Source organism: Brassica rapa, chromosome A09 (genome assembly GCF_000309985.2).
Source record: "Brassica rapa cultivar Chiifu-401-42 chromosome A09, CAAS_Brap_v3.01, whole genome shotgun sequence".
Classification (NCBI taxonomy): Eukaryota; Viridiplantae; Streptophyta; class Magnoliopsida; order Brassicales; family Brassicaceae; genus Brassica; species Brassica rapa.
Window position 1 is genome coordinate 28522316 of NC_024803.2, and position 26400 is coordinate 28548715.

At 33.3% G+C, this 26400-nt stretch overlaps 4 protein-coding genes, 1 long non-coding RNA gene and 1 pseudogene across 9 annotated transcripts; 4 read left to right on the forward strand and 2 right to left on the reverse strand.

Moving 5' to 3' along the window:
- Positions 1-626: 626 nt before the first annotated feature.
- On the reverse strand, positions 627-3567 carry LOC117127938. Its single transcript, XR_004450928.1, has 2 exons — positions 3431-3567; positions 627-3378 (listed from the first exon to the last, which is right to left on the reverse strand). It is a non-coding gene; the product is annotated as an uncharacterized LOC117127938 (long non-coding RNA).
- A 1402-nt stretch (positions 3568-4969) lies between these two features.
- On the forward strand, positions 4970-8936 carry LOC117127937 (annotated as a pseudogene).
- A 247-nt stretch (positions 8937-9183) lies between these two features.
- LOC103838943 (F-box protein At2g38590-like) lies at positions 9184-11502 on the forward strand. Its single transcript, XM_009115396.3, has one exon. It carries the CDS (start codon positions 9790-9792, stop codon positions 11125-11127), a length of 1338 nt encoding a protein of 445 aa, XP_009113644.3. The 5' UTR covers positions 9184-9789; the 3' UTR covers positions 11128-11502.
- An 886-nt stretch (positions 11503-12388) lies between these two features.
- LOC103838944 (GDSL esterase/lipase At1g28580) lies at positions 12389-14986 on the forward strand. The gene is made up of 5 exons (XM_009115398.3): positions 12389-12721; positions 13604-13819; positions 13947-14095; positions 14178-14454; positions 14542-14986. The coding sequence occupies exons 1-5, from the start codon at positions 12451-12453 to the stop codon at positions 14820-14822; spliced, it is 1194 nt and encodes a 397-aa protein (XP_009113646.1). The 5' UTR covers positions 12389-12450; the 3' UTR covers positions 14823-14986.
- A 251-nt stretch (positions 14987-15237) lies between these two features.
- On the forward strand, positions 15238-17647 carry LOC103838945 (ras-related protein RABA1i). Its single transcript, XM_009115399.3, has 2 exons — positions 15238-15605; positions 15674-17647. The coding sequence occupies exons 1-2, from the start codon at positions 15385-15387 to the stop codon at positions 16107-16109; spliced, it is 657 nt and encodes a 218-aa protein (XP_009113647.1). The 5' UTR covers positions 15238-15384; the 3' UTR covers positions 16110-17647.
- Positions 17407-20127, reverse strand: LOC103838946 (transcription factor VOZ1). Of its 5 annotated transcripts, none has more exons than XM_033278963.1 (5): positions 19920-20127; positions 19470-19720; positions 19234-19386; positions 18442-18901; positions 17407-18355 (listed from the first exon to the last, which is right to left on the reverse strand). In XM_033278963.1, exons 2-5 carry the CDS (start codon positions 19698-19700, stop codon positions 17796-17798), a joined length of 1404 nt encoding a protein of 467 aa, XP_033134854.1. In that variant the 5' UTR covers positions 19701-19720; positions 19920-20127; the 3' UTR covers positions 17407-17795. The 5 variants fall into 5 exon arrangements, with proteins under 5 accessions (XP_033134854.1, XP_009113651.1, XP_009113650.1 ...); XM_009115403.3 differs by having other exon boundaries at positions 19234-19392; XM_009115402.3 differs by having other exon boundaries at positions 17408-18355; positions 18442-18919.
- Positions 20128-26400: the final 6273 nt, after the last annotated feature.

The window sequence follows — 26400 nt, forward strand, 5'->3', positions numbered from 1 at the left end:
CCTTAATTGGTATTCTCTTCGACCATTTCTAATATACTCAGAGTAATATAATATTAGATGTTGATTATCTCATTCCAATTAAGAATGCACAGAATAAGAAAAATTCAAGGTGAGACCACTTTACAATTTTGTCCTCATAACTATATAAAGTTAGTTTATAGATTACTCTATTTGTTTCAAAATGTAATCAGTTTTAATTAAAATCTGTAATATTTAAAAGTAATTACTTTTGAAAACTGTCATTTAATATATAAATTTAATCAACTACACAACAATTTACATAATTTAATTGGCCACACAATATCCAATAAATATAAAGTTACATTGAAATATAAAAAACATTTATATAGTGAAACAAAAAATATTTTTAAACCATTATATTATAAAACAAAGAGAATATTAAAATTATATTGAAACATTAGAATAGTAAGAATGAGAAAAGCTGAAATCTCAACGTCGATCATTTACGTCGGCCATGCCTTAGACAATCTCTAATGTATTCCTCTATTTTTTTTTTCTAAAATAGAGGAATTTCATAATAGAGATGGATTTGTCTCCGATATATTTTTATATTTTCTCTCCTAAAAAGAATACTATTGATATATTCTTTTCGAAGTTTACAAATGGAAAGGTGAAAACCAGCCTAATTTATTTTAGCATTTTATAAAATTACGATATTATTTACACTAAATATTTCTTTACAAACTATTATGTAAAAAAAATATAATTATATTTATATAAATAATATATTTCACTAAAAAAAATTTTCCGGTTATAATTGTTTAAGTAAAAATTTAAAGTATCATTTTGTAAAAACAAATAGAGGAGGTGACATGGCAAAAATATAGTTTCTCATTGGCCGATTATTTTTGCCTACGTGGATACTCTATCTTAGGCTTATATCCTCCAGTTTAATTAAAATCTGTAATATTTAAAGTTTTTTTGAACAAATATTCAAAAACTATTACTTTAGAAAACTGTCATTTAATATATAAATTTAATCAATTACACAGTAGTTTACATAATTTAATTGGCAACACAATATCCAATAAATATAAAGTTACATTGAAATATAAAAATAATTTATATAGTGAAACAAAAAATACTTTTAAGCCATTATATTATAAAGCAAAGGGAATATTCAAATTATATTGAAACATTAGAATAGTAAGAATGAGAAAAGCTAAAATCTCTACGTCGATCATTTACGTCAGCCATGCCTTAGACCATTTCCAATGTATTCTTCTATTTTTTTTTTCTTTAAAATAGAGGAATTTCATAATAGAGATGAATTTTTCTCCGGTGTATTTTTCTATTTTCTCTCCTGAAAAAGAATATTTTTGATATATTCTTTTCTAAGTGTACAAATAATACTTTTTATTTGTGAAAGTTGAAAACCAACCAAATTTATTTTAATATTTTATAAAATTATGATATTATTTACACTAAATATTTCTTTACAAACTATTATGTAAATAAAAAATACAATTATATTTCTATAAATAATATATTTTCACTAAATAAATATTTTCGGTTATAATTGTTTAAATAAAAAATTAAAGGATCATTTTGTAAAAACAAATAGAGGAGGTGACATGGCAAAAATGTAGTTTCTCATTGGCCGATTATGTTCGCCTACATGGACACTCTATCAAAAGCTTATATCATCTTTTTATTACTTGTTTGATAATAAGTGTACCTAATTTATATATTCATTTTTTTAAATAAACTAAATGGTATTTTTTAACTTAAAAACAATTTTCATACAAAAAAATTAAAACAATTTTTGTAAAAACAATGTTGTATGAGTTAAATACACTAAAACTTCTACAAAATTATTATTATTTAATATACTATTTTTTATCATAAACAGAATAATATTTGACAATCTAACTATAGTTAAAATATTATTCATTGATTAAAACAAGTGTAAAAATATAATCTAGATATTCACACTTTATTTTACTTTTACCACTAAATACTATTAATTTTACAGTTACTATCTTTTATCTTTTGTAATGTTTATATACGTTCTAACGTAATGTTTTTTCTTATATGCTTGATTACAATATTAAGGATTAATGCATCTATTTAATTGTTTAGGGGAATTTAGAATATATTTTTGGTCCAAAACTATGATCCAAAACCATTGTTTTCATATTTTCATTTTTAGTAAAAACATTTTCTGTTTTGAATTAATATCACATTCTAATTCGATACAACTTCATTGATTTTTATTTCCGAAAAATTTCTGTCATAGTTTTTTTTCTTACTTCTAATTAACTTTAGTTTTTATTGTTTTTGTTAAACTTCATACATTTTTGTGATTTTTAAACTTTTTTTAATTTTTTGTGAACATAAATGAAAAACGTTGACATGTTGTTGTTTAATGTGGTATTAGTTTGTCTTCTCTTATGGTTTCCTTATATTTCGTACTCTTTTTGTGAGGACTCAACCTTGGACAACACTTGGTTCAAAACATATGGTATTTACATGATAACTTGCGAGAGAATTTTTTTTTTTAAAAGACATTTAGTTACCAAATGAAGTTAATTAAGTAGATAACTAATGTTGCACCAAAAAAAACATTTTATTAGTTCATGATGCATGCTGCTCAACAGGATTACTTACGAAGGATGAGTTGTTTTGTTTCACAGATTGTTAAAGTGTTAATGTCAGCGTTCATTATAGAACAGTCGATTAGTCACAAAAAAAAAAGAGAACAGTCGATGGTTAGAGGGGTTCAAGTCATGGTTTAGTTGCCAAGAGCTTCAATGGTCAAGTTCAAAAAAGAAATAAATGCGCTGAACTGAATCTCAATCAATTAAGATCAATGTGTAAGAATCTCTACTCGAGATAGTGGTGACTATTTATATTAGACTTGTTTTTAATGTGCATACACTGATTTGAGAAGAACTTGATAAGTACTGGACATAGAGTATACATCACGCAAATGTTTGTTCTCTCCTCACTCCATTTCAGAATCTCTATAGCTAAATTGAGAGGTGATGTTCGGGTGCACGCTCTTGCACGAAGAAACTTGAACTTAACTGGCATGTAATTGAATGCAAGCTGACCCAAAGTGGAGTGACCACTGTTGAAACTTGAAACGGTAAAAACTGACCACATGATTATAGGTCTTGGAACTCAAATGACTTCAGAAGTGTTACATCCCTTCCGCCATATGGAAACTTTTTTGAATGAGAGATTCTTATCACATTGGGTTTTCAATATGCTACTACATAGATAAAAAGAGAGTGGAATTTAAAAATATAATAGTGAAAATACTTATACCTTGGAGAAAGATTAAACTTGGGAAGCCTGACGATGGAACTGTAGAGGACCTCTCAGACATTATAGAGTTCCATTGCGATGAACCTTCAAATTAGCATATGTGTTGTGTGCTTAAAACTATATGAATCCTATATACCTGAGAGCAGATTTCTTTCCTTCAGACACCAAAGAGCACAGTGTATAGTAGTTATAAGCTAATACCACTCTTTTGGAGTAAACCAAAGTGATTCAGTTGAAACCTGCAGTGAGCATCAATGCTTAGCCACCTGATCAAAAAGCATCAACGCTTAGCCACCTGATCATGGAAACAAAACAACTAATACCAGAGGGAAGCATAATAGATAGATGGAACATGTATGACGTATCTCCTCGATAATGGGAACGTCTATTTCACAACTTTGTACTTTGGAGAACACATGACTAAACAAAAGAAGGGGTTGGACAGTATTTATTTTCACATATGTGGGCACAAAGGTTCATATTGTTAAAAAAAGGTTCTCAGCTCTAAGGTAAAAAAATTGTTAAGTAGTAATGTAAGAACTTACCTGTGAAGTATGGTCATCATCCTCTGAATCCTCCAGACCTGTAACCAATAGCAGTTAACATAAAGCCCCAAACTAATTCTGGAACACTAATTAAAGTGTGAGTGGAAGCCATAAGTGTACTCACGGATAAGGCAGATAATATATATGCTATTTCAATTTCTCTCAGCTTCCTGAAGAGCTAGAATAAGCAACTTCTTTGGTGTCAGTGTTTCTTGCAACCTAACCTTAAAATTTTCAGTGAAAGTGTTAATACCTCCGGAAAATTGATCCAAAGTCGAAGAAACAATGGAACATTTCTCAGAGAGGAGGTGATGCTTACTTGTTTCCTGAAGAAGAAGCAACTTTGCTTATCCCTTGCAACTTCTTCAGTAAGTTTAATTGCCAAATAGACAGAAGATGAATGAGACCTGAGGAGATAAAAACAAACTAGCAATTATAGAATATGTGTTGTGGAAGTACCGACGCGAAAAGAAGGATAAAAAAATATGTTGGCGGCATCTGTTGAGCCAAATCTTTCTCTTCCCCTGAACAGAGATATAAAAAATAATGATAATTTTTTTTCAAGTCAAACTCATCGACATTGCAGTGGGATGCAGGCATGTCATCCCCATGACATCGTAGAAGAACATCACCTTTTCATCATAATCGGAGGTGATAGGGGATTTTCCATGCGGTTTCATCGCGAATTGAGGTTAGAGAATTTTAGGGTTTGGTTTGCAATCTGGAGAGTAAATCTGTATATAAAGTAGCAGGGAAAGAGTAAACGGAATCGAAATCATAAAGAAGAGATTGATGGATCGAGAAGTAATGGAGTATTGATTGTGGAGATGAGAATGGAGAGAACTGAAACGATAGAGAAGAACCCGTAAGACGAAGAGATAGAGGAGAGAGGCGTAGTTCGTCGTGATATCCGTCTCGTTATTTTTTTTTTTAATTGAACCGGATAGCTCAGCCCATTGCTAACCGGTGAAGCCCATGAGAACAGATCAGAGCCCGTACGAAATCATCAGTTCAAAGAGCAGATCCTACGTGTATTAATGAAATGTTTTCATTGGCCAAATATAATTGTCGACGTGGACATCCTATAATCCCTTTATATTTGGCTTTTAGTATAGAATAAATTATATTTATTATTTGTTTTTTGTTCATTTTGAGCTCACGAAAGTGAGGAAAAGAGTAGCTAGATAGAAAGAGAAGGGATTTCAAATTGAAAGGGACGTCCGAGTCAGGAGACCAGGGGCGGATCCAGAAAATAATTTAATGTGGGTACAATATATATAATTTTTTAACATAATATATAAAAAAATTATCTAAGATAAGTTTTTTTTACATTAATTCATAAAAATAGTTTTCAGGGACGAAAATGACCAATTTTTTTATTAAATATAAAAATTATATTTATACCTTATGGTTAACTAATCTGGACTTAAGATTTAGAGTTAAGAGTGAAATTCTAAGATAGGAGTTCAAATTTTAAAAAATAAAAAGATAAAAAATTATTTTGGTCATTTTTCTATTTAAAGACTATTTTTGTGACAAAAACATAAATGTACTATTTAAGAGAATTACCATGATATATATTTATTAAAACTTTAATTATATATTAATAGATTGAATTCTTCTTTAAATTATATTTTAAAAAAGTTACTTGAAAAAAACTTGAGTCAATTAATAAGATAAATAGGTTATGTTAAACACTTTTTATTAGTTATATTAATATAAGTACTAAAGATAAAATTGATAAAATGATTTTTAAACTAAAACTTAAATAAAATAATTTATTTTTAAATAAAATAATTTATTTTATTGAAAAGGTGAAAACTAATATTAAAGTAAAGGAAGAAAATAAATTATTTCTATTTGATTGCAAAAACACGAAGGAGAAAGGAAAACTTGTCTTACAAAAATGTGACTAAAATAAGATAAACTGTACACAATTTTTTTTAAAAGAGCTCAAGGGATTCGAACATGGGTTGCATGGGGCACTTCTGAGCCTTTAAAACCATCAGAGCTGGCAACATTTATACTTAACTTTGTACAAGACGCTATTTTAACTTTAGTATGTGGCACGTGCCACACCTTCTCTAAGGGTGGGTCCGCCCCTGCAGGAGACCAAAGCTTCGAGCCTCTCACATGGCGTCTCCCTATTGTCCTCTGTTGATGAAGAAGCTCATGATCTTCTTTTTATCTTCTCTACTTCACACTACTATTGTAAACTCGGAAACGCAGTGTCGGCGTTTCAAGTCGATCATCAGTTTTGGTGATTCCATTGCCGACACAGGAAACTTGCTCGGCCTCTCTGATCCTAACCATCTCCCTCACGTGGCGTTTTCGCCGTATGGGGAGACCTTCTTTCACCATCCCACTGGCCGTTTCTCAAACGGCCGTCTCATCATCGATTTTATTGGTAACGTGTCTAATCATGTATCTTTTTGTCTTTACAGTGTGAGTGAATGTGAATGTACATCGATCTTCCGAACAACAGGAGCATAACCGAATCATGGACTTGTAATTGTTTCTGGTTTTCACCCTTCTTGAAATGACAACAAAAAATCACAACGAAAATTATGTAATATTTTGGTTACCAAACCGCTATCTTTATCTTGTAGTATAAAGAAACAGAACAGATGATAGTTTTCTTTTGTACTCCTGGTTGGAATCTTGAGATGAAACCAACAGAAGAATTACTGATAGTTATCTTCTGCTCTTTCCTTGTTATATTGTTTATGTATATACCACTCTTCCGTATTATGGGTAGGCATAATCGAATATCCAATTTTTTAAAAAGTATTCGTGATCCGATCTATTTCGTAAGATTTGATTTGACCCATAGTCCAGAAAATATATGTCTTTAAACGGATATTAGATTCAATCCGTTCAAATAAATTATATAAAATTAAATCAAAATTAATATAAAATAATTATCTTTTATTTCTAAAATATTTATTTAAAGCTCTAATAACTAAAATAATTAATTTTTTTAATAAAATATCATAACTTATATAAAATATAATTATATACATATATATATATATATAGTTTTATAAATATATGTATATATTTGCATATATTGGATCAAAATGAACATTCATTTTTCTAAAGAAAATAGTATATCTGATTTACTTTGTTTTTTTTACGGATATTGCATATTAGTATTTGTTTTGTTTCGTGGAATTACGAATATCCAATTTTTTTGGTTCAAATCAAACAGATAACATATTAAATCAAATTTTACTGATATTTTCTTCATACCTTTAAGAGTATTTTCAACTTATTGCTATTTTTATTTCTAAAATAAAGTAAAATTGCTCCAACCCACGTTTATTTATTATATTCTATAATATAGATTGCTATATTTTCCTTTATTTATAAAGGAAGCAATATCTTTTTTTTTCTTTTACTTTATATTTTGAGATTGCTATTTTAGAGTAATACATTGAAGTATATCTTACCTCTATTATAATACATTGGAAATGGTCTAAATATGTATAACTTCTTTTCATGATTATTCTTTTATGAATGGTAACGTTCATGTCTAACACATGAAAACATCTAAAAGTAAAACCACCAAAGTGTGGTTAAACCTTATTGGTTCTTTAACTTACAGCTTATATGGCTCTGTTCACAGCTGATTCTTAGGGGTTTCCGATTGTGCCTCCTTTTTATGGACCTCCAAACGCAAACTTTGAAAAGGTAGTCAATTTCGCGGTAGGGGAAGCAACAGCACTGGAACGTTCTTTTCTCGAGGAGAGAGGGATTCATTTTGCTTACACCAACGTCAGTTTAGGAGTTTACACCAACGTCAGTTTAGGAGTTCAGCTTAAGAGCTTCAAGGATGCTTTGCCTAACAGGGGCGGAGGTAGTGAAGGAGGTGTGGGGTCAACTGACCCCACTACTTTTTTAAAAAATATTTCTTTTTTATTTAAGAAAATCTGTACTGACTTCATAAAAAAAAGAAAATTTGACCCCACTAAAAATATAACTTCACAAAAATAATCACAAAACATTAAAGATTGAAAATAATTTAAAACTATATAAATAATATGTTTATTTTATTTGTGAAACATTTGATTTATATTAATTTTAGCTTAAATTTCAATAAACATGTTTTTTATATTAAATGTTAGTTACATATTTCAATAAAACCCAAATTGTTTTAGGTCCAATAATTATTATTTTTTTTGAAATTAATGAGTGAATTTGAAAAAAAGTGATTTGTGCTTCTTTTTTGGACAAACGCAAAAAGAAAGAACTCTCATGTTACCCAAAGTTTTCTATTTTTTTTTGTTATACACTCTCCTCTTTATTTTACCAAACTAGAAATGATTATGATTAACTAATTCAATAAAAATGTTTAAGGTTTATATTCATGATCTGAGTATTTTTTAAAACTAATTTTGTTTTTACAAGTAGATTAATCTTTAAAATTTACCAGTTAACTAATGGATCAGTTTCTGAATCGGCGAAAAAATATCAGCAAGTGAAAATTGTCAAAAAATAGTATTACAATATCGCAGTAGTAATGAGTACCTAAAATTGTTCTGATTTGTTTTATCGAAAATATTTTAAATTGTAGTAAATAATTATGATAAACAAGTTTTAAAATATGAATGATCATAGAATATATTTATAGTTTTTTGTGGTTATAAATTATGTATTTGGAAAAAAAAATTTGACCCGGTTACAAAAAATTTCTGGCTCCGCCACTGGCCTAAGCTATGTGGCTCCCCATCAGGTGTGTAAGTTCAACACCTTTCTTTTATGTACTTGGTTTGTGCTTAGAGTTCCAACTTGTTTATGTTAACCGCCAAGATGCACAACCATTCCAGCTAACTTGTAGTAATAGTTTACTTTGTTAAATCATTGTTTTAGACTGCAGAGATATGATCAAAAATGCTTTGATCCTCATGGGAGAAATTGGAGGGAACGACTATAATTACGTTTTCTTTGTGGGCAAAACCATTGAAGAGGTCAGAGACATAAACTAATATAATACTATTCATTATAACAAACTATAAATTAGCTATTTGAAATAAACTAATACATATTAAAATATTATGCCACATATTCTATAAAATATTATTTTAAAGCCTCAAGCAGAATATTTAATATAAAACACATAATTTTTCTTGAAAATATATATTCTTAGAATTATGTTCTAATCTTACTTCTACGTATTTAATTATTTATATAATTATAGTGTGTGAAATTAACCTAACCGCATGGAATTTAATTCATTGGTATTATTTGTTTGAGAATTATGAGTATATCTTAAAATTTTGATCAATATACTGACGTCTAATTCATTATGTTTATATATATATATATTTTTTTCTTTGAGAAAAGATTGAAACACAATAATTAAATATACGAACTCTATATAATATTTCTAAATATATATAATTTCCACTAATTAAAACCTCTTACAAATTGATTGATTTATATATATTATGTTACATATCATATAACAAATATGATTTTAAATATTTGGTCGAGAAAAATATTTAGATTTCTATCCTAATTATTATTTTTATTAAGTTGAAATAACATGATAAATTTAAATTGATAACTCTCAGTTAAAATCATAAGAACATGACAAATAACTAAATTATCTAAAATTATGGAAAAAAATTTAAATAAGCAAAATCAGTTCTCGTATAATAATATAGATAGATGTTCATGTTACAAAAATAATTTTATAATTTACTAGTTTATTTAACTATTTTATTATTAATTAAGAAACTTAATTATACTTATGGAATATATAAAAAAAAATTAGAAGTGCTTTTTCTTTTGAAGCCCATAAAAACTCGTTGGGTATAATATGGCCTTATAATGTGCCTAATAACTAGTGAAGCCGAAACCGTTAATTACATCTTCTACTTTTAGAGTATGTAGCCTCTGTATCTTGTTAAAAACCCTAAATTCATTCCTCAACAACCCTTACAGCATGGCCGAAGAGCTCGTCTTGAAAGGCACAGTGTGCGCCCCCACTGATATGGTCACCAACATGATCGTAACTTCGCTGCCAAACAAGTCAATCCCTATTGAAACAACGACGAAGATCTCCGATCTTCCGGTAAATTTGGTAGAGGAGATTCTCTCTAGGGTTCCCTTGAAATATATGAGAGCAGTGCGGTTAACTTGCAAAGAGTGGGACACTTTATCCAAGAGTCCAATCTTTTCAAAAATGCACGCTGATAAAATAAGATCAGATGAGTCTATGATGATGATCGCAATGATAGATTACAATCTTTATCTCATGAGGGTCGTTTTCTTTGTTAATGAAGATCCACACCTAGAGCGTAAAGGTAAGCTTACTTGCCAAGACATACAAAGTAAGATATCTCAAGTTTTCCATTGTGACGGTCTATTGTTATGCGTCTTGGAAGAAGATGCTACCAAAGTTATTGTTTGGAATCCTTATTGGGGTCAAACAAGGTCCATAGATTGTAGATACTCTCACCGCCCATACAGATGGGACAGGTTTACTTATGCTCTCGGATACGAGGACAAGGGCTCTTGTCGTAGCTACAAATTCTTGAGGTTTATAGATAAGTACTACAATGCACCCATAGACCAGTTTTTATGGTATGAGATTTACGATTTCGAGTCTAGTACATGGAAGACTCTTGATGTCACTCCACACTGGCGTATACTATTTAGTCAGCGTGGCGCGTCTCTCAAAGGTAACACTTACCGGCCTGCTTCACAAAGAAACACAAACGATGTGCTTGACGATCACATCATCTGTTTCGATTATACAAGTGAGAGTTTCGGTCCTCTTCTGCGTCTCCCGTTTGACGCTGGTGAGGATGACTATGTGACTTTATCATGTGTTAGAGAAGAGAAGCTTGCGGTTTTACTTACTCACAACGAAGCAGGTCCAATGGAGTTTGATATATGGATTACCACTAAGATTGAGGCCGACAAGGTATCGTGGAGCAAGTTCTTGAGAGTGGAAACGGAAACGGGATTTTTTGCTCTGGTTAATTGTGATAGTTTCTTCATTGACGAGGAGAAGAAAGTCGCAATGGGTTACCACAATACATTTAACATTGTTGGAGAAGTTGGATACTTGAAAAAGCTGGAGCTCGTAGAACGTGCAGGCACAGACGTAGGCTACTGTAAGTCAAACGGGTGCTCATATGTTCCAAGTCTAGTGCAAATCAAGCAATCTGCTGCAGGAGGAGGAGGTGAAAGGAAACGACAGAGCGACTTAGAAAAGCAACGATATGATCAAAATATGTCGAGACTTGCCACTATTGAAAATCGTAGCAGTGTGTGATACTCTGCAAACGAGGAAAAAAACTAGATGATTAGTCTTTCATTTAACTCTCTTCTAATGCAGTGTGTATTTATTAAGATGTCTAGATATTCTCACCGTCCTGGTGGATGTTACGGGTTCGGTTACGCTCTTGTCGTAGCTATAAATTCTTCTTTCTTTTTTTAAGCAGAAATATTTTGTATTTGCGGATAATTGAACCAAGCAGCTATTACTAGCTATAAATTCTTGAGGTTTATAACATTACAATGCACTCAGAAACCAGTTTTCATGGTATGAGCAAGAATATAATCAAAAGGAGATGATTAGTTTCAATACCGCCAGCTCGGAAACTAAGAGCACCAGCATTAATGAACCCCCGGTTGGGGTTCATAATTTGAATTTCTTATTATTTTTTTTATTTTTCGTTTGATTTAAAAAAAATAAATAAATAAATAAATTGACCAATAGCGGACTGCTACGTGGCGTGGGGTTCGCTGAACAGTGACGATCCGGGTTCATGCGGAAGGAGCGTGGCGAGACAGGGTCATTACTGTAGCATATTATAATATTTGTTTTTTCTGGAGAAGCGTGTGAACTCCACTCACAAACCGTCAATGCTGGTGCTCTAAGTGCCAGAACTTCAAACCCCGATCATAAGTTTCAGCTTTTTGATTGCCTACAGCCTCTCTGATCCTAAGGACCTTACCAAAAATATTATTTTGTAAAATGAAAACTTGTTAACATGCTATTAGCAAGTGAGATGAAGAAAAGTATCAGAGCAAGTTTAAGACATGATGAAGCTTATCAACTGATTTTATTGATTTTACATAGTGTACTATATGAAAAAGAAGTGATTAACAAGAAGTCAAGTATGGTAGGAGTAGGACTGTACGCTCGTATATACCACAGAAAATAAAACATGTTTACAATCACATTTGTATTCTAACAATATTCGTTTTTATATCATTTTTCTTTCTTTCAAACATCATCAGTTGTGTAACAATTTAATACAAATTACTCATTTTAACTACGTTTAATGGATAATTTCCTCTAGTATTTGTATTCAAGAAAGTTGATGAATGAAAGTTAGTTGTGTTTCAAAAAAAAAAAAAATTACGTTTGGTGGAGATTTAAAAAAAATTGAAAATAAAAAAGAAATCCATTTTTAAAGGAGTTGTTGGGATGAATGGTGCTGTTTTTTCTGAAAAGGAAAAAAAAAATATTTATTAGAATTAGTTTCTGAATTGAGCGAGACAGAGACAGAAGACAGGGGATTTTGTCCTCAAACTTAAAATCGCAAAACCCCATTGCTGAAGACAGTGCTTCTCTTTTCTACTCTTCTTCATGGCGTCTTTAGCCTCTCATCTCTCCAAGAAACTCAAAAACTTCTTTCTAATTACTTTGCTAACCACTGCCGCAGTAACTTCAGAACAACAGTGTCGGAATTTCAAGTCTATCATAATCTTCGGTGATTCCATCACCGACACCGGAAACTTGCTCCACCTCTCCGACCTTAACAACCTTCCTCAGTCTGCGTTTCCTCCGTACGGTGAAACCTTTTTCCACGTCCCCACAGGTCGTTTCTCCAACGGCCGTCTCATTATCGACTTCATAGGTAGATGATATATTCTCTCTTACGACCTGACCTCTCCAAGAATATCTGGAATCCTAATTTTTTTTTTTTTTGAACTCTCTCGAATCCTATTCTATTCTTTAGCTTTAAAACAAAGTCAAAATATTTTAGTATTACTCTTTCACTCAAAAATAGAGTAAAACGAGATATAATTGGAATGCATGTTTTAGAATAGAACTGAATTCTTAATTCATTTTTATTTCATAAAATATTCACCAGTTGCAATGAATAAAAAAAATGAGTATTCCATTTCATTCATTGTCGTTCTAAAAAAAATAATAATATTTTTTTGAAAAATCATTCCACGTGAAAATAATTATAAAACAAATGGAATACTAATTACATTCCATTTGATTCCACTAATGATCAATTGATCATTCCTTTAATTCCACTTATTTCTTTTATTAACATCCAAAATAGTGGAGTACTAGCCTGAGTTTACTTTTATATAAGTAGAATAATTCACTTATCTTTTTGTTAGACGCTTTATTTTTCTTTTTTAAATAAAATGTCATTGGAATATAATTCTAACTCTATTATAGAGTTGTTATATTTTAAAGAAAAAATTAAAGTGAATTAGAGATGGTCTAATAGTCTACTTGTGACTACACTTGAAACAATGCATAGCAAATCTCCAACAACTTGGAGCTTCTTCTCTGTTGTGTCCTAATGCTGAAGTCACTTTATGTTTGGAAGCAAATGAATGTTATTAACATTATGTTCTTGTAAGATGTTTTTCTAACATGGTCTAGTCGTATGCTCTTTCTCTGTTTTTTTTTATTGTCTTGAACTACAAGTTAAGCAAAAAGATACCTAAAGTGACACTCATGTGTCTTATTGGTCTTTCTTGGGATCTTTTTACAGCTGAATTTTTAAGGCTTCCTTATGTGCCTCCTTACTTTGGATCCCCAAATGAGAGCTTCCAGAAAGGAGTTAATTTCGCTGTAGCGGGTGCAACCGCATTGGAACGGAGTTTTCTTGAGAGCAGAGGAATCCATTATGCTTACACCAACGTTAGTTTAGGAGTTCAGCTTAAGAGCTTCAAGAAGAGTTTGCCAAATATATGTGGTTCACCTTCAGGTTAATGAAGATCAACTCTCTTTTTCTTTTTTTGTGAATTATAACAAGTAGAAAAGTTCAATGAAACAAGCATACTTTTTATCCAAAAATAAAATAAAACAAGCATAGTTGTAATGGCTTCTTATAGATTGTAGAGAGATGATTGGAGATGCTTTGATTATCGTTGGAGAGATCGGAGGGAATGATTATAACTACGGACTCTTGGTTGGAAAAAGCATCGAGGAGATCAAAGAACTGGTTCCGCTAGTGATCAGTACTATATCTTCTGTGATTACGGTAAACATTCTCTCTTGGAAAGTCCAGTTTTTGATGTTCTGCATGGTTTGAGTTATGAGACAGGATCTTGAACGCGATGTAGGAGTTGGTTCACATGGGAGGCAGAACGATCATGGTGCCTACGGACCTCCCAATCGGATGCTGGACATCGTTTTTAACGCAGTATCAAACATCAAACCAAGAAGAATACAATCCTTTAACAGGATGCTTGAACTGGCTAAACGAGTTTGTAGAACATCACAACAAAGAGCTTCAAGAAGAACTCAACAGACTCCAGAAACTCTACCCTCATGTTACAATCCTATATGCTGATTACTACAACGCCTTGTTACATATTTTCCAAGAACCGGCCAGATTCGGTTTATTTCTACATACCCATTTTTCTTCGGTTAACCAATAAACTAACCAAGTTTCTTAATAAACCCATCATTGTGTGTGATCATCAGGGTTCGTGAATCGACCTTTGTCAGCTTGCTGTGGAACAGGAGGTCCATACAACTTCAACAATGGTAGTCAGTGTGGAACTAAAGGAGTTGATTGTTGTACTGATCCTTCTAAGTATGTGCATTGGGACGGTTTTCATTTGACCGAGTCTGCGTATAGATGGGTCGCCATGGGATTACTGGAGGGACCCTACACGCTTCCTGCTTTCGACTGGTCATGCCCCGGCTTTGATATTAAGAACAGAACATCATCAGGTAGACAGTATTCTTTTAGCAGTAGGTGATGGAGATTTACTACTTCACAAAGGCTTTGTGAGAGAATTAAGTTGGTAAGGAATAAGAATTGTATCCCTAATGTGTTTGTTTCTACTTAAGGTGAAAAAATGAACTGTTTTGCACTTGTGGATCAAACTTATAAAAGGTCACAAACTGAAACATTTATTTGAAATTAAGTAGTATCAGCAAAAATGTACAGGAAGAAAAACTTGACCGAACCAAATTGAACTGAAATTTCTCAAACCAGAAAAAACCGGTTTTGAGATTCTAACTAAACCAAAACAAGAAACTAAATGTCTTGGCCGAGCGAGATTTGCGAGTTCTGAGTGGTACCTCTCATTGTCTTCCCAAATTCAAAACTCAAATTGGTGATCTCTCCAATTTAGAAAACGTTAAAACCAACAGAAACCAAAACAAATATTTTTAGAACCAAACAAAAAAAAACACATTGAGTAGCATCATCCCATGTTCTTGGAACAGCCAAATAACATTTTTATTCTTGAATATAACTCGTCTCCCGACAACAAACTCATAAAAACAAAAGAGGTTTAAGTAGGTGGACAAAAGAAGATGGGAGCATATAGAGCAGAAGACGATTACGACTACCTCTTCAAGGTGGTCTTAACCGGAGACTCCGGGGTCGGAAAATCAAACCTGTTATCTCGTTTCACCAGAAATGACTTCAGCCACGACTCACGTGCAACCATCGGTGTGGAGTTCGCCACACGTAGCATAAAATGCGATGACAAGATCGTCAAAGCTCAAATCTGGGACACAGCCGGCCAAGAAAGGTACAAAAGAACATTCAAGAACGTGTTCTTAACTCATCTTTTCACGAAACTTTAATGGCAATGATTAGGTACCGAGCCATCACGAGCGCTTACTACCGAGGAGCCGTCGGTGCGTTACTAGTTTACGACGTGACGCGTCACGTAACGTTCGAGAACGTTGAGAGGTGGCTAAAGGAGCTAAGGGACCACACAGACGCAAACATTGTGATAATGCTCGTTGGCAACAAAGCTGATCTTCGTCATCTTAGAGCTATCTCAACGGAAGACGCAAAGGCCTTTGCGGAGAGGGAGAACACTTTTTTCATGGAGACGTCTGCACTTGAAGCTCTGAACGTTGAGAATGCTTTCACCGAAGTTTTGACTCAGATTTACAGAGTTGTTAGCAAGAAGGCTCTTGAAGCTGGAGATGATCCAACCACGGCTTTGCCTAAAGGACAGACGATTAATGTCGGAGGCAGAGATGATATCTCAGCTGTTAAAAAACCTGGTTGCTGCTCTGCTTAGACACACACACTTGTCTCTCTCTCTGTCTTTCTTGTATTTTCATTTTAACTAATTATCATGCAAATTTGTATACATTCTTGTAATTATCAGAGAAACAAAGTTCATACTCAGTGAGGACGTGATAGACTAGGCCTAGGCCAGTTGGGTTCGGTTTGGTTTGATTCAGATTTTTGAATTTTTGGTATAATGTTTATAGGTTCCATTCGGGTTTTACTAATTATTGGTTCGAGTTTGATTCGGTTCCTTCCAGATTTGGTTCGGATCGATTAGAACCAATGTCTGAAATAACCTTAAAACATTTTTCAAAAACTAAAAAAATTGACAAACAAATACTCAAAATATATTAATTATTCACAAACCTAATTAAAAATTAGCTAAACTATCTAAACTAATTAAAAATAGTCAAAATAACAAATAAAACAAACTACAAAAATCTTTTAAAATAAAACATCCAAACTACCTTAATATATATATAAACATTAACATATATAACTAATTTCAGATATTTGCGATTTGGCTCTGGTTATATCCAAACCGTAAAGTACCAAATTCTTAAATTTGGTTTTGGTTATACCCAAACTCTAAAGTACTCTACGGTACCAAGCTCTGAAGTTTTGTTTTTGTAAAACGGTTAAGATCAAGTTTTGTTTTTGTAAAACGGTTAAGATCGATTTTTTATTTTTTTTTTGTTCGGATTAAGGCAAGGGAGTTCGGTCTGTGGGTAGTGCTGGGTTTGCGGGTCAACCCGCCCCGACCCGCTGCGGGTTGAATCATTTTTTTGATTCAAAAAATCGACCCGCATAACTCACAAACAAAAAAATTTCTATCCGCACCCGCCCCGCAAAAACCCGCGGGTAACCCGCTTAACCCGCGGGTAATATTAATTATATTAAAAATAATTATTTTAATTAAAAATAATTATTATATAGTTAAAAAATATTATTTTTAAAAAATTATATTAAAATAATATATTAATAATTAAAATTATATAAATATTTACGAGATTTAATATATTTTTTATAAAAAAACATTTTTTAAAAAAAAAAAATCTTTTTTTCTTAAATTTGCGGGTTAACGAGTACCCGCGACTCAAATTCGACTGACCCGCACCCGCCCCGCTTAAAATAATCTTGACCCGCACCCGCACCCGCCATTGCAAATTTTCAAATTCTTCGACCCGCACCCGCCCCGCAGCGGGTCAAATGGGGCAGGGCCCGCGGGCATTAATTAAAATTCCCAGCTCTATCTGTGGGTAAATACGCCCAGGCATATGATAGACTAAGAGCAAGAACGGTGTTATCATTCAAGTTTCAGACTGTATAAGAACACAATAAAACGATAACCAAAACGGTTACATAACTCGTCATCTGCATTCGAAAATGCATCAAAATACATATAAACCGGAATGTCACCTCCCATAGACTGAATCTTTAAAAAAAAGCAGTCTCCTTCTCAACTTTTACTTGTGGTTAGAAGAAACAAGCTCTCTCAAACTCCATGACAGTCTTCTTCTGCATCCCCTTTCTTGTTATATATACACATAGTAATCTCCATGGATATAGAGATGATTATAGTCATAAGATAAAAAGAAAAGAAAAATCCATAACTTGCCCTACAAGATGTAGAAGCTTCTTCTTCTTCTGTTGCCTGGTTAATAGTAAGCAACAGTGTTTTGTTTGTTCCTTCTCAGGGAAGATAATAGTCGGTTAGATTTCCGACAAGATAGTTAAACTCTTCACCTACTCCATACTCATTCCCCTGCTCTACTACTGTGTTCTGAACATTCCCTGTGGTAGTGGCTGCCACTTTTGTGTTCACTTTTGGCCTTCCTTTGATGCAACGTTTGTTGTTGACATTCTCTTGAGGGAACTCAGCTGTGAGTCTTCCCATCTGTTTCTGCAGATCAGCAACCGAGTCTGTCGACACTTTTCCCTTTGAGTTCTTCTTCCCATCAACTACGAGCTTGAGCTCGAGCCTGTACAAGGCACAAGCGTCGCACTTGTTGATCTCGTACTCGTATAGATGCCACTCGAAATGGTGCAGAGGCTGTGGATCCATGTAGTAAGACCTCTTCAGCCCTCCGAACTCGTTCATGATCTGTTTGCGCGACTCGTGCCAGCCGCGACCGTTGTAATCTGGTAAGGATCTTTGCTTTCTGTTCCCGCTCTCAAAGGCTCTCCTCGGCTTGTCGAAGAACAGCCACTCCCTTAGTGTCTCACTCTCCAGAACCGTGAGATCAAAGAGCTCTACAGTAACACCAAAAAAAATCAAGGTTTGAGTCTAACCAGATCAAGAACGTAAACTTCATGAAATCAAAGAGACCAAAGCTTACCAGGAGCATTCCATGGAGATTTAGCAGTTGCAGCTCCTTCACACTCGGGGATACCGACATCTTTCCCTCCAGCTTTGGCGCTTAGAGCTGCAAAAAGCAGACCGTCTTTCAAGCCAATGCCACCAGGACGCACGACGGGGTTCATCCCTGGTGGGCCTTCGTTGAAAGCAAGTGCAGCGTGGAAGCTGCTGCAGTAATCCTGGAACCAGTCGAAGCCTTGAGCAGGCCGAGGGCAATCCCAAAGAGCACATTTTGGACCCAAGAAGGCAGATGGTGGAGGACAGATCGTTGGGATGAAAGCAGAGATGTGTAGAGGACCATAAGTGGGACACTCGTTAAAACCACCGTTGAAGTTTGGTTCAAACTCTTGTTGCAGATCGTACTGATTGTAATCCAAATGAGCGGTTCCATCGAAGTTGTTGCCATGGTCAGCCAATGGAAACTCATTTTCTGATTTCTCCTGGACCAAATTGTATCCCTGTCAATATTCAGCATTAGACACACAATAACGGACTGCACGGACAACTAAGACCATCTCCAATGGCTTACTCTATTTTTTACTCTAAAATAGAGTAACTCTATAATAGAGTTTGAGTTTGCTCCAATGGTACTTTATTTTAGAGTAGAAAATAAAGTGATGAACAAAAAAAACAAATTACTCTATATTTGGAGTAAAACTATTTTTTACTTAATAGAATGAGAAATAGAGTACCATTAGAATATTTTTTACTCTAAAATAGAATAGAGTGGGGTTGGAGATGCTCTAAAGCACCAGTAAAATGAGTAACTGACCCTTTGGAAGACAGCAGCTTTTCCAGCTTCAAGATTCTGATCAGTAGTAGGCTCAGGCTTGGGTGGAGCTAACTTGCTGGTTGCATCATCTTCCTCATCACAGAGCTGCAGAAGCCGACAAATGTCTGTTGAGAAAGACCCCAGAGTACCTCCCTGTTCCTAACCAAAACAAAACCCACAATGACCAAAAGCATGCAAGTTACAAACAAACAATCAATACTAGTAGATTCCATTACTTGTTGCAAGGATGAAGCTGGAGAAGGCTCGTTGAGCTCAGACTTCCACTCACGGAGCATCTGGTTCACCTGCTCCTCAAGAAGAGTGACATCAACACCCCTGCTCTCTTTCCTCGCAAACTGGAGATCCAAAAGCATCCCTTGCAAATCATCAACGCGGTTCTTGGCCTTGTCCTTGAACAGCTTGTGCGAAGTAGATCTGCAAGTTATCTTAGATCTCTTCCCCGTCATAAGAAACACAAACACAGATTCTGCAAAACACACACAGAGAAAAACAATCACATACGGAGGAAAGATCGTAGCTTTTGATCAAACCCTGGAGCGGAAACAGCTTAGGAACAAGGAATCAATCATGCATAGAGTTAAAAGTAACAACATATCAAGCACAACTCAATCATGTTGAAGCAAAAAGGCGAGAGCTTTTTCGAGCTAAGGAACCAAGGAAATGACCTTACTGTCGGAGAAAGATCTCAATTCTCAATCGGAGGAGAAAACCCACAAAGGAATCGGAGAAGGAAGAAACGTTGCTTGGTTCTCTTCTTCTCCACTTTTCTTTTTCCTTTTATGAGCAAAAGAGACGACCACCATGTATTGTGTACACTTGGAGAACAGGACTCTTTATTCTTTTTTTTTTCCAACTGAAGTTTATTAAAAGGAATAGATCCACAAAGGGCAAGGCCCAAGTCTTAGAACAATCCGAAGCCCAAAAACATAGGCAAACAAACAAGAGAAACAAACTGGGCCAGAGGCCCACACAACCAACCGAAACCCTAGTAGACCAGACGCCGCTCTTCACGCGAGGCCACATGCCTCCTTTCTTCCTCCAGTACCAGCGACCGCGTCACGACGACACGACGGCGACGGCCACCGTCGACAGCAAAGTCAAAACCAGGCCTCAACCATTCAACCAGACCTCGAGATACTCGAATCCATCAAACGCATCAACTTCAAACCAAAAAAACGGACGGATCTACGAATTACCAACAGATATTAAAGCCTACAATCGATTCATCATCTCCGACATATAAGCGGCAACAGATTCAGATCGAGAAGCGAAAATCAATTTAGCTCAAACTCGTAGATCTAAATGAAAAAAAATAAAAGCCCTAAAAAAAACCCGAACGCCGGCGCCAGCGATGCTGCGGAAGCCACCGCCTCCCGGAAGCTGAAACCGACGATGGCGATGCTGAAAAAGCCACCGCCTCCCGATACCCAAAGCCGGCGAAGAAAGTGCTGAAAAAGCCACCCCTTCCCGGAGACAAGTCGGACGACCACCATAGAGAGGTGCGACGCCGAAACCTAGGTAGATCAAGAGACCCCGAACAAAACCCAGATGCCAGAGAAAAAAAAGGAACTTCACAACCGGACCGACGGTGGCTCAGAGAGCCTCGCCGTCGGCCGGAAATCTCTCAGATCTCTCTTTCACTCTTTTCTCTCTCTTAGATGGTGCGAGTTTTTGTATTAACAGGACTCTTTATTCTTCCATTTAATGTTTTTTATGGGTATAAAAGTTTATTTGATTTTTAACCATCATTTTCGGAATATACAATTTTTAAGTATGTAGTTTATGGACTCTAGTTACTTTTTCTACTTCTGAAGCAACTAATTCTTTTCATTTTTTGAAAATCTAAGAAAGTTAACAAAGACGATTTTTGTAATTATCTCAAAGTAATTTATGATGACACATATGTTGTAATCAAAACTAATCGGTATACATGTCTAAATATATCGTGTTACGAATATGATAAATAACTTAAATGTTGGTAACTCCTAACTTTTCAAAAACTGAGTTTAGACATGTAAAAGATTGGATGCATAAATGAAGAATTTTAACGGTTATTAAATAAAAGAAGCAAGTATGTTAGAGCATCAAGTGGATTGTCGTTAACTTCTGAATTACATATTCTAAACTAGATGTTTCTTATTTTTTATGCTCATGATAGTTTTTTTTTTCTTTTTTCTTATGGTTAACTAGGAGAAGTTTGGGCATTTGGCTGATTGGCTCTAGGTTTTTTTATGGTTTGGAGTAGTTTTTGTTGATATCATTTATGGGCGTAAAACATTCTATTTACCGGATTTGAATAAGGAGCTGCGTTTAAACCAACTAGTATCTACTATGTCTGGGTGGTAATTCTTGATAGTTTTCGCACTTTTTTAAGAAAAAGTTAAATGTTAAGAGCATTTTTACTTTGTTTCTAGTTTTTTTATTTAAAATGTAAAATTTCTTGTTTCTAGTAGGTTTGTTTTATCCCATTAAACTTTAGGAGAAGGTTATGGTCGGTGTTGTGGCGTGTAGTGGTAATACACATATGTAAAGTTTTTTTCTTTTGTAGGTTGTCTACTTGTCTTACTGTTGTGATGTGGTTTTTCATTCTTGAGGTTAGATTTATTAGAATCTAATTTAAATAAATGAATAAAATTTGATTGTGACTAAATACAATGTTGTATTTTTCAAGAGCATGTATTATGTAATTCTTTATATAAAATATCACATTTTGCAAAATTAAAATATTTGGTAATTTTGAAAAGGTCAAACAGAAAAGTAAATTTGCAACGACTCTTTGGGAAAGAAATAAGAAAAATCAAAGGGATCTTGATAAAAGAATCGTAAAATCACAAATTGGACAAGTGTCGTGAATACTGAATTTTTTAATTTTTATTCTCTTCATTTTTGGGGTAAGTGATAACAAAATTAGATGTAAAAGCGAAAAGAGGTGTAACGAATGGAGATAGTGGCAAGGAAGGAATAAGTAGCTTTGTTTCCACTATATATGTTCTCTTCCATATTCCTATTTTGTGATGCTCATTTCATTTCGTCACACCATTTACTTTCGATTTAATCAGTGGTCATATTCTATCTTCTTTATTCTTTATGTATTTGCTTGTTTTTCTCCTTGTCCTGTACACGTTGATCTTCGTCTTAACCTTATACGTTTACATTTTAGTCACAATCAAATTGTTTTCGTTCTTTTAACGACTCCCGTTTGCTTGTTCGGTAGCCACATTTCTAATATTTTTCCTTAAAAGTTTTTATAGATATGAAAAATGTTTTGCTCCTTACATCATAGCTCATCGGTTTTGAATGGATCGATCCACCCCTTCACTTTAACTTAGACCCGTACCAAACTAATGCAGTGGAGAAAGTTGTTGTTTAATTCCTCTTAGCTTCTATTTTCTTTAATTATTCACCATAATAAGATATCTATAACACATGCCTAAAATGTCCACCTCAGATACAAAAGAAAGAAAAGAGTGGTTCCACTAGCTCATGCTTAATCATGGGGTCCTGATTTTCTTTTCAAAACGAAGCGTAACTTTCTGTTTTGCAAACCATGTTTATTGAATTATCACACTCTAGCTAATAAATATCCATCCATGAACATACATTATTTTCTTTTAGATTAAGGCTAAACATTTGCTTCTAGCATATTTAAACATCACATGTCATTAGCGTTAACAAAAGAGTAATGTATGTTAAATATGAATCCATTGATGTTAGGTTTTGGTGATGTTCTTTGGTATTACGTTAGCATTTGTCGTGTTTGATTATGTTTGTAGGTTCTCCATGATGTTCTAAGCATTTGCTTTCTTATCTACATTCAAAAGTTTCGTTGATAGCTACTCATTGTGTAAGAGTAATCCCCACCCTTAGCTCCCCCTATACATTCTAACTCGTTGCTCGATAGATCTTCTTTTTTGCATTTGACGGTAATAGGCGAAGGCGTTTAGTAAAGGAGTTGCCACAAAAGGAAAAGAGTAACACATAGTGGCAGACTTAAGGGGTTCATAATTACACAACATGTACATTTGCCTAATAGCCTATAGCTAATAGCTCATCATAAGTAACATGCGTTTTTGAATCTTGTTTTTCCCTTTTTGATCGTCATTTAAAAAAAAAAGACAAGATGCTTTAAGGAAATTCAATGTTAAATTTCCTCTTATTATTTCATTTCTCTACCACCAAAAAGATACGCTCTTAACTTTTCTTATTTTTTTCTTTCTTATAGTATCAGATAAATAAAAGAATACTGTACCTCTCTAGTGGAATTGAAATAACATGCCTATATATTCTTTTCGTCTAAAATGAACATTTTTATCTTTTTGGAAAACAATTAAAAACCTGATCGCCTTTACTGTAAACAACAAACGAGACTAAGTACTGTCGCTGTAGTTTTGACTTTTTTTTTTGTCACGGGAAGTTTTGACCTTACAAGGTTGGTTATATACAGAGAATATGTAGCACTTATAGATAAATATGATTAAATATGATGTAGAGAGTTGTAGATAGAGTGACAAAGATATGATTTGGTATCTCACTCTCAAGGTCGCTTTCCTAATGAATTCGTCATTATCCAATACTGCCTCAAAATCATCTTAAAAGACCAAAGGAATGTTGAAAAGACAAGTATTAGCACCACTGCACCAACTACTAAAACCTCAACATCAAAAACTTTTTTTTTTCACCTAAGTTACTAGATTAGTTTGTTATTAGGCAGATTCTTCATGATGAATGATGATAGTGATGACCATCTGTTGATGGTCGATCTACAAGAATGTGAATTGAAAGAATCTAAAACGCCTCGTATAAGAAAAGAATCATACCGGATTGTTGTTGTTAACTTTGGTTGAGTCTTGGAGATTTCATTAATCTGATGATGGTTCACTGGAATTATCATCTGGCTTTCTCGCTACCCTTAGCGTCGTGTTACTGGTTAGTCCACGTCCCTTAGCAAGTTTGCTCTGGACATCAGCCTATTTCTTTACCTATTTCTCAATATTTAGGTTAAATTTATTGTATTGTAATGTTGCTACGAGTATTTCTAGCGATGTTTGAATTTTATTTTGTTCGTGTGCTTAGCCTAAGTGATAATGGTGCTTAACCATTTTCTTTTAGAAATAGAAAATAATGGCAAAAAATAACATATAGCAAAACACATATATTGTATATTTACACATATTTTCTTAGCAAAAACCCGGAAAAACTATACATTTTTCAGATAGATTTTTAATATAGTTTTCTATTTCTTATATTGTATATTTATTTAGTATTTAGGTTTTCTTATATTTTATATTTATATATTCAATTGTTTTGCTTTAATATTAAGTGGTAATATTACGAAAGATGTTTAATGTAATATTTCTATTTCAATTTCTTATATTGTATATTTATTTATTATTTATTTTACTATATATATTTCAGATATATGTTTAATTTAATTTTTTTATTTATTATAATGTATATATACTTATTTTTTGTTTTTTCTTATACTGTATATTTGCTTATCTAATATTATGTTAGATATTTAATGTAATATTTATATTTCTTATATTATATATTTACTTATTATTTATTTTACTATACATTTTTAAAATAATTATTTAATTTAGTTTTTTACATTTCTTAATTGTATATTTATTTATTCTAATTTTCTATTATGATAGATGTTTAATGCAATATTTCTATTTTTATATTGCATATTTACTTGTTATTTATTTTTCTTAATGTTGTATATTTACTTATTATGAATTTTATGTGTTTTTATAGTAATAATGTCATATGACATTTTTTAGAAGATGGATTTTATACTGATGTGGACACTGCATGGAATTTCAAATAGTCTTTTTTATTAGTATAGATTGTATTTGACCCCTTCCCTTTTGCTTTCTTCTTTAGCAAGTTTCATTTATTTAATACTCAATCTATTTCTTTTTGTATGTATTTTAAATTATATATATTTTCTAATTTATATGATGTTTTAAATTTATTATGTTATTATTAAAATTATTGATTAAAATATTAAAAGGAAATTAGTAAACGTTTCTATAGTTTCCAAAATTTACATGATTTACAAAAAAGTCAAACAACATTTAGTCACCAAAATTTTATTGTCTCTTTTATTAACATCCAATTTATATCTTCTAAGACTTGTTTTTTATTGTCTACTTCGTCACCAAATCATTTGTTGAACAAATGGATCCAAAAGAAAAAAATAATAGAAGAACAAATAGAAGACAAAGAAAGTAACTCAAGAAATACGGTGGCAAGTGAACAGATGAAGGTCTTCCGGTTCTCGGGGATCACACGCACTTTGGGTTACATCGATGGAGTGGTCAACCGATGGTCTAACCTAGCAAAGGTTTGTGGCAGTGGCTCTACATACCAGCACCGGGAAAGTTGCTTCTAAACCGGTGGTACGAGCTCTGTTTCTCTGGAAGCTTGGATTCTTGACTCTGGCTCGTGCTTTGTTTCAGATGAACCCCGTCTTTCAGTTCAGATCTTGTGTCCGATTTAGGCTGAGGGTCTCAGTATTGAAACCCAAGGAGACAATCTCGATGTTGCACCTTTTGGTGAAGATGCTAATGGGACAAGGACTTCAATGCTGATTATAAGGAACCCATAGTTTGTTTCAATTGTACTCGGGTGTAGACATTATCTTTGGGTTAGTAAATGATTTTGTACCATGAGGTCAATTTAGATGTTGTTGAAGAGATGGATCAGTCCGAGTCGTGGATTGGTTTCATTCTCATTGTGGTTCAAAATGCATTGGGTCTAGGTTAGGTAACATTAGTTCCAATCAAGTGAGCTAGGGTGGTAATAGACCGACTCAATGCATTTGTGGTTAAAGTCTCTTGTCGTCAAGTTTCTTGTATCATGACTTGGTAAATGAAAAGTACGAAGTTGAGTTAAAAAAGAAAAAAGTAACTCAAGATATGTGAAAAGAATCTATGAAACACATTCAGTTTAGAAATTAGAATGAAACAAATTACATGTGGAAAAAGAAGAGTATCAGACCAGTAAAGAAGTAGATGAAATTATATTGGCTACCCTGAAAATAAATTTTCATATAGCTATTTAACTTTGATATTTATCCTTCAATCTCTATAAGTTTCTTTCTTAATTTTTTTATGGCCACTATTACTAAGTGTAAGG